The 13,034-nt window shown below is 42.6% G+C and overlaps 1 protein-coding gene across 5 annotated transcripts in view; it reads left to right on the top strand.

The window, feature by feature from the left end:
- MECOM (MDS1 and EVI1 complex locus) overlaps positions 1–13,034 on the top strand; it is an 82,939-nt gene that overhangs the window by 15,334 nt on the left and 54,571 nt on the right. For 3 of the 5 annotated variants that reach the window (XM_075340647.1, XM_075340649.1, XM_075340650.1), the window contains exons 5-6: positions 3,030–3,177; positions 8,419–8,575. In XM_075340647.1, coding sequence (XP_075196762.1) covers positions 3,030–3,177; positions 8,419–8,575 — 305 coding nt within the window. The remainder of the gene's footprint in view (positions 1–3,029; positions 3,178–8,418; positions 8,576–13,034) is intronic. The other 2 variants (XM_075340648.1, XM_075340651.1) reach the window with 1 other exon arrangement.

Raw genomic sequence — 13,034 nt, forward strand, 5'->3', positions numbered from 1 at the left:
TTTAGTTTCACACTACAGGGACCAACTAGAAGACAAGGTGCCACGGGAAAAGGTCACAGACTAACAGGCAACACCAATGGGCACGGGACCCTGGCATGCTCCCTCTAAGCGGCAGCGGTGTCCAGAACTTTGGTTTACTACAGTTGTCGGTGTCAGCGTTATTAGACTGAGTATGCAAGTGACCCCCACCGTCCCAACGGCACACCACCATCACAGAGTCCCGGGGCTTCCCCCTATCCGTGGAGGGGTTAAACACCTAGCTGCCCACACCATTGCCACTGGGTACTCCCAATTGCAGCGGTGGTACTCCACCTTACCACGCACCACGGGTGGCGTCACGAACTTTCCACGCCATCCCCTGTACATAACCCTTCTTGGTTTGAGGAGCCGTGCGACCCCCGGGTCCGGAGTCCTCTTGAGCCACCGCGGATCCGGATCCGAGCAGCCCGGCTGCTGATGCGGGAGTGACACATATTCATAAAGTAGCCGCAAGATCCACAGCTGTAAATACTACTTTCCATTGTGTTGTGGAAAAAGTGCATTTATGCTTCATGTTATTCCACTGTTATATCTGCAGCAAAATCAACATATTGATCATCAGTGATAAATGAACTCTGCAAATTCTTCATTCTCTCCTTCTCAATGCTGCTATATGTAATATGCAGCAGATCTTTTGCGAGCAAATCTGCATTGAAAAATTCACTGTATTTCCTGTAGGAACTTATGCCAGCGGAACTTCGCGTGACTTCAATCTGAGACAGAAAATATATTTGTTGCAAATTCGATATTTTGTGACCAATTCACATTAATTTCAACCTAGGGTGATATATGCAGGAAAAAAATCCACAGTATAAATCCGTATGATACGGATTTAAAAGGAAGTTTGTCAGCACAAAATGACTTTCCAAACCAAGCACAGGTGCATATATCTCCACCTTTTTCTTCCTTTATTAACGGATGTGGATTTACAGCAACCAGAGAAGGTTTGAAATGCATGAAAAACAAATGGGATGGAAGGTGCACCAAACTGTTTGGTCATACCAAGGGTACTTCGAGCACGCGGGCTTAGTTTGGACAGTCATTTTGTCCGGACATCTAAGAAAAAGACTGGCACATCCTATCTTTTTAATGTGAACAGGTGCAAACTGAATATGAAACCTAGTAAAAAAAAAAAAAAAAAAAAAAGGAGACAGTTGCACTCTGCAGTGCTAAGATATGTGGAACAATGAATATGGGAATATAGACATGCATTACTGCTATGAAAAAAACATGTAAATATTGAGATACTTGGCACACAAAATTGGCCAGATTTTATGTGAGCCCAACAGCCAGCGGCAAGGTGATCTTGGCATTAGTTTGATAGGGACCCAACAAAAAATGTCGCCTTGCCGCTGGCTGTTGGGCTCACGTAAAATCTGGCCAATTTTGTGTGCTTCGTATCTTCATTTTTATGTTTTTTTATCATAGCAGTAATGCATGTTTATATTCCTATATTCATTGTTCCACATAGCACTGCAGTGCCCAACTGTCTCCTTTTTGTTATTTTGTCCTGGCAGACCTTGCTTAAAGGAAAATTGTCAGCAGGATTTCATCACCCAAATTATTTTAAAGCACATGTAGCCTGCTTTACTGAAGGCTCCTTTGCCTGAAATCACACAACATAGAGGCTTCCCCTTATGCAGGAGAAGACAGCGATGGGTGGGGAATAGAGCTAGAGTGACAAGAGGCTTCAGATCTTTAGCCTAATTTGCATATCAATTAAAATGCCGATTTCTCAGTAACAGAGTAATGGACTGGCCACATAAAGGATTTGCTGGACTTTTTTTTTGAAAGATCTACATGTGTGCAACAAATATTTACACACACACACACACACACACTTTAGACTTTCCAGCTGAATTCTAGGTGGCAGCTCAGACGAGAAGCTGCATGTGTGATCATACTCTTAATGGTGCTTTACACGCTGCTACATCGCTAAAGATATATCGACGGGTTCACTTCATTAGTGACGCACATCCTTCGCCGTTAGCGACATCGCAGTGTGTGACACCAAGGAGCGACGATCAACGATCGCAAAAGTGTCAAAAATCAATGATCGTTGACATGTCGCTCCTGGTGGTTCGTCGCTCCTGCGGCATCACACATCGCTATGTGTGACACCGGAGGAATGACGAACATCTCCTCACCCGCGTCCACCGGCAAAGAGGAAGGCAGGAGGTGGGCGGCATGTTCCGGCCGCTCATCTCCACCCCTCCTCTGCTATTGGGTGGCCGCTTAGTGACGCCGCAGTGACGTCGCTATGACGTCGAACGCACCTCCCCCTTGAGGGAGGGATTGTTTGGCGGTCACAGCAACGTCGCTGAAAAGGTATGTGCGTGTGACGCTGCCGTAGCGATAATGTTCACTGCGGCAGCGATCACCAAATGTTGCACGAACGACGGGGGCGGGTGCTGTCGCGCACGACATCGCTAACTATCGCTAGCAATGTCGCAGCGTGTAAAGCACCCTTTAGTCATTCATAGACACACAGATTTTGCTAACCAGACCATTATCATTGAACCACATGCTTTTCCTCTAGGAGTATCCTCATTATAATGTACAATTTGATAATAACTGCCCACAACAAATAACATTTTTTTTTAACTAGGTCTGATACATTTTCTGGACAGAAAAATTGACCTTCCTTTGTCTATCATCTATCGCATATTTTCATTCAGATTGGTAAATTGGATCTCTTTTTCTTGCACATGAATTCCAAAGAATGGGACATTCCATATATTCATTGCATATTTCTATTTTAACCACTGGGTTATGAAGTCTGGTAGATAAATTACACCAGATCCAGCAGCTGACTGGTAGTATTGATGCCATGTATGTGACCCTAACAACCTTCAATATAATGTCTGTAACTCTTGCACCTATAAAAATATTCTGCATGCTTCTCTTATCTCACGTCCATGATGTAATGCTTTTACAACATGCTTAGACTGGGATAGCCTTTTATATTTATACGTCCATTTGTTTTTCAGCCTGGATAAGCACTTACAGTCTCACACAGAGGAGAGAGAATATAAATGTGATCAGTGCCCAAAAGCCTTTAACTGGAAGTCCAACTTAATCCGCCATCAGATGTCGCATGATACTGGAAAGCACTATGAGTGTGAGAACTGCTCCAAGGTAATGTGAATTTGTGTTTGGTCATTGAAAGTACACCATAATCTGAGACAATTAAGCTGGTGTCACACATAACGACAACGACGTCGCTGCAACGTCACCATATTCTGTGACGTAGCAGCGACCATAGATGATCGTTAGTAAGCTGTCAAACATGTTATAAAAAGCAGCGACGGAGCAGCGATCATAGCGACGTCGACGGTCGTTGTGTGGTTTCAGACGTAGCGTCGCTGCTGCGGTGTCAAACACAAGGATTATCAGCTTATCAGCATGGCGCAGCGGGATAGCAGCGATCAAAAAATGACCTGGAGCATTCAGGGGCGAGCAACGATTTCGCAGCAGGGGTTTGATCGTTGTTATGTGTCACACACAGCGACGTCGCTGTTGAGGTCGCTGCAACGTCACAGAATATGGTGATGTTGCAGCGACGTCGTTGTCGTTATGTGTGACACCAGCTTTAGGCACTGTTGGGAGGTGCTTTATTTTCTTGCATATATTGTATTCAGATGGGTATTTCACTTAACAGGTTTGTCCAGTGTTTAACTGTTAATCATTGACTGCAGACTTGTGAATCCTGAGAGTGAGCACTGCACACTGTGAGGATTCTCTGGTGTTAGCACCAGGCACGGCGGTCACATGAGCACAAGTATGTGATATACAGACTCCAGGACAGAACCTGGCTAGAATGCTTCCGGCTCATTTAATGAAAGTGTGTTGCCCGAGGCTGGACACTGTCTAGTCCAAATTCTGGCCAGGAGTATGCATATTGCATATTTGTGGCCATGTGACCGCCGTTCCCAGCTCTGACACTGGAGAATCCTCACAGCTTACACGGTGCGCACGATGAGAGGATTCATAAGTCTGCAGTAACATATTGACTCCTGACTTGTTGTTTTAGACTGAACACCTTTTTTAAATTCCAAGTGAAAAGGAGCCTACCATAGCCATGTGATCCAAACCACCTAGGGTGCACGGATGAAGAAAAGGGGCGGTCCACCCCTGCAGAAGTCAGTCTAAATGAGAGTAAGTGATAATCCAGCACCTGTAGTCCAGTCTTCAGTGAAAATTAAGACATTCTTTATTCATAAAACATGTTAGAAACATACATGCTTAAAATCAGAACTGCCTATTCTAATTTTAGTCACTGTATCGACCTACTGAACCCGGTTATTTTTAACTGTGTTTTTCAGATAGGCTTCAAAATTGTGTGGAATTATCAAAATTTTTTTAATAGTATTTAATAATAATAAAGGTTAAATTTTATTGTACTGTCCACACAGCCAGTGAATTACTGTTCTAATTTTAAACATGTATGTTTTTAACATGTTTTGTGAAAAAAAGGATGTCTTAATTTTCACTGAAGACTGGACTCAGGGTGCTGGATTACCACATACTCTCATTTAAACACCTTTTAAAGGCTCTGTTGTAACACTGAGGCAACCTTAGCTAATGTTGACCCTTCTTCTTTCTTCAATATGTGTTTTATACCTAAGTATGCCTGATTCTTTTAGTTACCTGAACATTTGTAAGGCCTCTTTTACACATCCGTGAAAAACCACACACGTTTTTCACGGACGTGTCAAAGGTGCGTTTTGCCCTCCGCGAGCCGTGTTTATGGCACATGTGTGTTATCCGTGTGCTCCACACGTACACACGGTCCATGGTAGAATACACATGTGAGCGCAGACCCATTGATGTTAATGGGTCTACGTTTGCCCGTGTCTCCGGTACGTGAGGAAACGGACCAAACACGTACCGGAGACACGGACGTGTGAAAGTGGTCTAAGAAAGGGTTACATCAAAAGGTCTCAGAAATGGCACAGGAATGATGAAGATGGTTGCTAATCAAATAGCTTGGAGCAGCTGGGCATGTGCCAAGGGTATTGGGTGCTGATGGACCATGAACAAGCCAGTGTGCTTTGGCTATTCTTTTTAGACATAGGTTCAGTTCACTTTCTTAGCCCTATGCCCTGAGTGATGGAAAGCTTACTTATGGCTCTGACTACTGCTAACTGGAGTTTTGTTTTAAATTTTGCTCTTCGACCTTTTTTCTCCAACTTATTTCTGAATCTTTGAACTTAACAACGTTTTAGGTTAAAGATGTGTTGTTAAATAGGACCTGTCTCCGGGACCAAAATGTCCAGTTCTTGCTCAGATTTAATTTCTAAAGCTCCTCTGAATTTTGTATTATTAATAATATTAATTAATTAATATTATTAGAATATTATATTTTTTTTATTTGGTGTATAGTTCCAGTAATATGGCTTTTATAGTTGGTGTTTATTCTTTATGGTCTTTTCAAAGTAGGCGTGGTATACATTCTCTGGAGGCGTATCTTTAGTCTCCTCTGTATTATTATCCTATAACCAATGTCTCCTTGATAAAAATCAGCTCCTAGTACAAAACGCCCATATGATTTTAGATTGGTCTAAAATTACAATAGCGATGGAGCACCAACAGACGAAATAAAGGAAAGTCCACATTCCCTTAAATGTGCAATCATTTTAAGTTTCCACTCGTGGTTCACATTGCATAAAGAAATGGTCAGACTACGGTAAATACTAGTTTCAAATCGCTACCTGTTATATACATGTAAGCATAGAGGGACTCCAAAGCAAGACAGCGGTGTTACAATGGTTGTACACTGGTAATTGTAGTCTTCTAGCGCAGCCTAAACCAAGTAACGGTGCTTAGGGCATTATGACGTTGTCAAACTGTCAAACCTTTAAGTGTACATTCCCACCTTCTTGTTTTCCTTTTGTCTCTGACTCTATGAAGCCAGAGCTGTCAGTCAAAGAATAGGGAGAGTGGAGATGGGTGGGAAGGTGAACTAAAATGTTTGGTAGCGCCATGATGCATGGGCACCTGTACTTGGTTTGGGCAGTCATTCTGGGCTGACCGAGTCCCTTTTAACAAAAATTTTGGTCTTGACATGCCTTGGCATACGTTTAGGCTGGGGCCAAATGGGGACTAATGCGATCCTCGCATGACACTCGGCTCGCGCTGGCAGCAAAGCAGGAGCTGAGTGTCATACTAGTGTCACTGCGACTGCGGTCTCATCATGCGATCGGACCCCTCAACTACGGGGGCAGGCCGGCACGGAGGAGGAGAGGGAGGGATTTATCTCTCCTCCATAGCCGGCTATTGCCATTCTCGCCCTGCACTCACGGTACACCGGTGTACCGCGAGTGTAGTGCGATCTTTCTCTCGCCCCATAGACTTGAATGGGTGCAAGAGAAAGAGTCTCGCATTACAATCGCAGCATGCTGCGATTATTTTCTTGGCTCCAATCGGACCGAGAAAACAATCGCTCATGGGTGCTGGGACATGGGTTAATATTGGTTTGAGTGGAATGCGATGTTTTATCGCATTCCACTTGGTCCGATTTCCATGCCGTGTGGCTTAGGCCTAATCGTAATACCATAGTGCAGCAAATCTTATGCTTAGATAATCAAGAAGTTATTTTTTTATATACTACACAATAAAATTCACATGGTAAAAAAACACAGAGACCTAGTGGGATGCCACTCCTCTACCTGACACTGAGTTTCGCTTTCACAGCTTTTTCTGTGGCTGTGAAAGTCCAAAGAAGCTGCAAAATTTAAACCCAGGGTCTGGCAGAAGTCTGGTGGTGATTGGACATGGTTCTCGCGTGACGTTAAACATCACATGAGCTCCAGGAATGAAAGTGTTGGAACCGCTCCGACTTGGGAGGGGAGCATAAGGTGTGTTTTTAACTTTTGTACAGCAAATCTGGGGAATGGAAGCATGTACTAGTGGTGGACAATCCCTTTAATATATCACTAGGAATATCAAGACTGGATTTTTGTTAAGTGGCATTGGAGGACAACATGTACCATTGGATAACCACTTTGGATACGTCTTTTTTGTTTTTCTGTATGAATAAAGGTTGAGTGCTATTCTAACCGTGACCATTGCTTGTGCGATGTGAGACACAGGAGCACGAACTGGAACTGGTCAGGATTATTCTGTCATGCCGTCTACAGAAGACATTATCAAACTGGACAGTCTATTCCTTGTTTAAGTTAAAACCTTCAGGTAGAGAAGAGTTGGTTTGGTTTAAAGTTTGTTCCACTTAAGGCTGAGATAGACGTGCACCATGCTTTGCTCGAAAGGAGTCATATGCTAAGGTCAGTGTAGCAGGAGTGGTGTTCAGACCCCGTGGCATGCCTACTTCTAATACTCTATCAGTAATGGTAAGTTATACAGAGTATAGTCACAGTATTGGGAATTGGGGAATTCTGTGAGTCTCTGGCTAATATTCTAAAAACAAAACAGATAAATAACTATCAACTTTATGGAAAATTGTACTATTTTCTTTCCAGAGCATATTCTCCTTTTATAAACTGATACAATGACCTTATCAATATATCCAATCCAAATATGAATATGCCTATTCATCCAAGCTACATACATTAAGTAATAGAGTTTAGACTTGATGTGGCTGGTGTTCGTACCTTGGATACCCATGTCAGAATGGCTGTATAGTGCTCAAATGTAAAAGGGAACCTGTCATATTTGATAATGCAGATAATCTGCAGATATAGGGTTAATGGGTGTTAGGAAGCTGCTCAGCCACTTTACCAAAAGTGTGGAACCTGGGAAAAAATGAACTTTAGTTCTCACCGGAGCCGTCGGCTTTCAGTCACACAGGTTTGCTGGTGCGACTTCAGTTACTGCTCAGTAAACAGAGCGGCGGCTGTAAACACTGCTTGCTCTGCATTGATGCATTGTAGATTCGGCAGTTGGGGTGTGTTTACAGTATAGTGAGTGATGAATGAAGATGTACTGGCATACTTGTATGACTGAAAGCCAGCAGCTTCAAAGCAAAATATATACAGCTGCAATAATGCACCCATTGTCTCATTCAGGTTGCATGAATCAGATGACAGGTTCCATTTAATTTTGAGTAACAAGTCCATTGTTTTCAAAGTTGACTTTTCCCAGGTACTGTACTTTCAGTACAACACTCCAGTACCTTTTTTGTAACGCTTTATCGCAAATTATCCTCATTATCGAACATGACAATTTCCTTTTAAATATCAGAGCCTTTCACAAAAGTTCATGGAACCCTTCATACATTGATTCTTAGAGTAAGTACACCAGCCTCATCAGGTATCTGAGATCTATTTAATACTGTATTGCTGTTTTTGTATTGTTTAATTTCATGACAGATCCTCTTTAATGTGTACATTTATCAACTAATATGTACTCATTTCCTAGCAGGTTTTCACGGATCCTAGCAACCTCCAAAGGCACATTCGCTCCCAACACGTCGGAGCCCGAGCCCACGCTTGTTCGGAGTGTGGCAAAACATTTGCAACCTCATCAGGTCTTAAGCAACACAAGCACATTCACAGCAGTGTCAAGCCCTTTGTATGTGAGTAACTTTGTTTGCAATTTCTCAGTTTCCGTTTTCCAATGCTTTTTTTTTTTTTTTTTTTCTCTTTTATCTTAAATCAAATGTCTACAAATTAGACATGAATGATGGGAATATTGAAAGGAGCATCCTGTAGGAACAGCTTTTAAGATTCAACAGAAGTCTTAGCAGTTCTTGCATTGGAGGTATTTGTGCTTGCTCCATAGAGCAGCCACAGTCCTGATCGGTCATGCCAAGCTCTGTGAGATGGATTGCTACTCGCAGGCACAATGTCAACATTTTTATATCTAATTAGCTAATAATTTAAAGGGACAAATTCATTCTAGATATCTGTTTGGTGCGCAGATCAAAAATCCAAAAAGGTGCAAACGTCTGATATTTCTTTGATGTGTCGGAAGTTTTCAAACATCGCAGGTACTCCTTTTTAAAGTATATTTTCATCTTTGATTACAATTTTTCATTCTACATGTTAAGAAAATGTAACAATTTTTGTAAATGCTTTGTATTAGTCCTCTTCTACTGATCCAGGGCCACATGCAAAATAAGTACCGTATTTTTCGGATCATAAGACGCACTTTTTCTCCCCAAAATTTGGCAGGAAAATGAGGGGTGTGTCTTACAATCTGAATGTAGCTTACCGAGAGGGGGAGAATGGGCGCTGTGCTGGTTGCGGGTAGTGGGGCGGTGCGATTGGTGTCCCAGATTCTATGTCAGCGGTGTGAGCATAAAATCATGGCGCCGGGAGTCGACGCGTGTGCAGATGGAGCTCTTTTCTCAAGATCTTATTTGCACATGGGATGCCTCTGGCCCATTGATCTCCCAGCAGCGGACTTAAGGAAAATGGCGCCTGGAGGTGGCACTTGTGCATATGAGATCTTCGCTTGTCATTGAGCTGAGAGAAGAATCTGTGAATACTCCAACTCCTGACGCCATTTCTTTGAAACCTGCACCGCCAACAGAGCATCTTTGATAGCCACCGCACCACCCTGCTCAACACAGATAGCACGGCCCTTGCATGCAGCACAGACCCCGCAGCCAGCACAGCCCCCACCGCAGTGCCTGCAGCATCGTCTTACTCCAGCACCACCCCTGCCTCCTGTGACCCCTGTTACTCCACCACCGCTGCTGCCCCCATCTAGAAAGACTGCACCGGATTATAAGACAGACCCCCACTCCTTTTTTTTTTTTTTTTTTTTTTTCTTCCATCTAAAATTGGGATGCATCTTATAAAACAAAAAATACGGTACATGTTCAAAAGATGGATCAAAAATCAAAAAAAGTGTTTTCTAAAATTGAGTGAATCCATTCTCAATACTCTGGTTCAGATTAGCTGCTGAACGGTAAGCCTATGAACCCATCTTCTACCTGCCGGAATCCTTAGCACCTCTTAAGAATTGAAGGTCCGACACAAGAAGATGCCATAATGATGGGGTTGTGCTGGGCCTACAAATCTGTAAAGGTGATGGGGTTTCTGACAGTCAGAATCTGGTTCAGAAGCCCATGTCCGGCAGCCATGGGATTTATTTTCCAGTATTTTCTAAGGCTGACCTCATATCCATGTTATGGGTGTGTGTATATATGTATATATAATATATATATATCTCTATCTATTCTAATCTCTATCTATCCGTTTGTGTGTGTAATATATAATGTGTATGTATGCATCTGGTGATATCTCACAAATTGCTCCTCAAAACCGCCCATACCATTCAAATAAGTTAAGTGAGGCAGCTGTGCATGTTCTCCGTCCAAATAGCGCCTTCTGGGCATATATTCAAGTTCCTACATTACTGGATAAAACCAACGGCACACAATTTTGAGCACCACTTCTGTAATTACACAATTTGGAAATCTCCTTGCACCAGGACTATTTTACATGTAAAATTGCTGTCTATGTCCAGATACAGGCCACACACAGTGTACAGCACACCAGTCTGTTTATGGCAACTGTCTCTTATTACACTATTCTGCTCAAAGTTGAGGGAAAGCTCACCAACACAAAGGTAATTACTCACTGCCTTCGCAAACTGTTCAGGTCCTCCAAATAGAAACCACATGCTATAATTGGTCCAGCGGATTCAGTACGCTGCTTAATGTGTTTAATAAGCAGAAAATATGCAATCCTGACGGCTATCTTGTACCAGTCTTCTCAGAAATTACAAATGAAGTGAGCTAGATGTTGATAGGATAATTCTCATTGGCGCATGGGTTTTTTGGAAAGTGATGAAAGATGGTAGGATAGATCTATGAACATTGGAATTGTAGGTGCTCCGGTAGAAGAACGGTGTCTTTTGTTTTTGAAGGGTACTGTATGGAAGCTATTAGCCCATCTGGTTTACTTAAAGTCAGATATCAAGTACTGAGTATTACAGCTTAAAGACGTTCTGTTTTCCCAAACCTGCTCAAGGGCCACATTAATGCAGAGACTCTATTGTTCAATGTGTGAGGCCATTCAGCACAGGGTTATATAATGCATTGCCTGTCCCAGTGCTGTCCATGGATTTAATCTTGTTAATTAAAATAATAGCATTTTTACTGTTCTATCATTAGCAGGTGACCATTAAGGCTTTTTCTAGTATTGTGCCATCAGTCAATGTTACAAAATAGCCTTCTAAGAAGTGATCATTTGCAAATGAAGGTGGTCCCAATAAATCTCTGTCCACAGCGTAACAGTTTTTATGTGACCATAATAAATTTGAAACAATTGACTATGGCGGGTTCAGTTATCCTTTCTCGGTGATAATTACGTCAACATTATCTAATTTATCAATAGATTTTCTTCCTAGACATTATAGTAGAGTTCATGATTTCCATAGAAAGATACTTTGGGATTATAGATGTGTGTGTGTGTGTGTGTGTGTGTGTGTGTTACAGATGTGTGTGTGTGTGTGTTACAGATGTAGTGATGGGCAAAAGTGTTAGGCAGTTAGGCAGGTGTTTTGATAAAAGAGGTAAATTTTAAGAATGCTTTCAAAAATAGAAGTCTTAATAGATTGCAAATTGTTAATTGATTTACAAAGTAAAGCAAGTGAACAAAATGAGAAATCCGAGTCAAATCAGTATTTTCTCTGACCACATTTTTGTCTTAAAAAAAAAACATTTAAAGCATCAGTTCTATTGAATAACACTCGTACACAGTTTTTTCAAGAACTCTGCAAGTTGTTCTAAACATCTTGGAGAACAAACCACAGATCTTCTGTGGATTTAGGCTTATGTAAATGCTTCTGTATCTTTATATAATCCCAGACAGACTTCATGATGATGCGTTCTGGGCTCTGTGGGGGGGCCGTATCTTTATGTCCAGGACTCCCTTGTTCTTTATTAAGGTACTGTCACACCTAGCGACACTCCAGCGATCCCACCAGCGATCTGACCTGGCAGGGATTGTTGGAGCATCGCTGCATGGTCGCTGGTGAGCTGTCAATCAGGCAAATTTCCACAGCGATCAGAGATAAGCCACCAGTCACCAGTGATCTGTGTAACGACGCTGTGCTTGGTAACCATAGTACACCTCAGGGTACTAAGCAAAGCGCTTTGCTTATAGTTACCCGATGTGTACCTTGGCTACGTGTGCAGGGAGCCGGCTTCTAGAAGCTGCGGATGCTGGTAACCAAGGTAAATATCGGGTAACCAAGCAAACCCCCCCCCCCCTCCCGCTCCACCACTGCTGCCGCCCCCCTCCGGTAAGACACCACCAGAATTTTAGATTGACCCTATATTTTTTTTTTTTTTCTCTAAATTTGGGGTGCATCTTATCAACCGAAAGATACGGTATATTTCAGCAAGACAATGACCCCCCAAACACACTTTATATATCATGAAGACCTACCTTCAGCTTTAAGAAGGAGACCTGGAAGTGAGAACTAGAGATGAGTGAACTTCTGAAGGCTCGAGTTCGGTTCGTCGAACGGAGGGCTGGTTCAACGAACCGTTCGACGAACCTCTCGAACCCCATTGAAAACAATGGGAGGCAAACACAAACACATAAAAACACATAGAAAACACCTTCAAAGGTGTCCAAAACAACTCCCAAGACATCACAAACACATGGGAAAGTGACAAGAACATATACTCATGCGAAAACAAAAGAGATGGACCAGGAAAAAGAGGAGGAGACACAGATATAGGCATGTCATGCCCTTCTAAAATCATGTAAAACACAGCAAGGGGACTCCAAGCAGAGTCTCCATTTTTTCCAAAAATTCGGCCCCACAGACACCACTTCAGTGGCATCACTTGTGCCCCAGTTGCAAACTTGACAGGTAGATTTGCATCAAGCACAGTCAAAAATACGCCAGCCTTAACTGTCCCCAGGATGACACTGGGGTAGCAAAGTCCTTGCTGATCCATGACTTGTTCATCTTGATGAACGTTAGTCTGTCCACATTGTCACTAGACAGACGCGTGCGCTTATCTGTCAGTACACACCCAGCAGCACTGAAGACACGTTCAGAGACAA

This window comes from Anomaloglossus baeobatrachus, chromosome 3, assembly GCF_048569485.1.
Source record: "Anomaloglossus baeobatrachus isolate aAnoBae1 chromosome 3, aAnoBae1.hap1, whole genome shotgun sequence".
Classification (NCBI taxonomy): Eukaryota; Metazoa; Chordata; class Amphibia; order Anura; family Aromobatidae; genus Anomaloglossus; species Anomaloglossus baeobatrachus.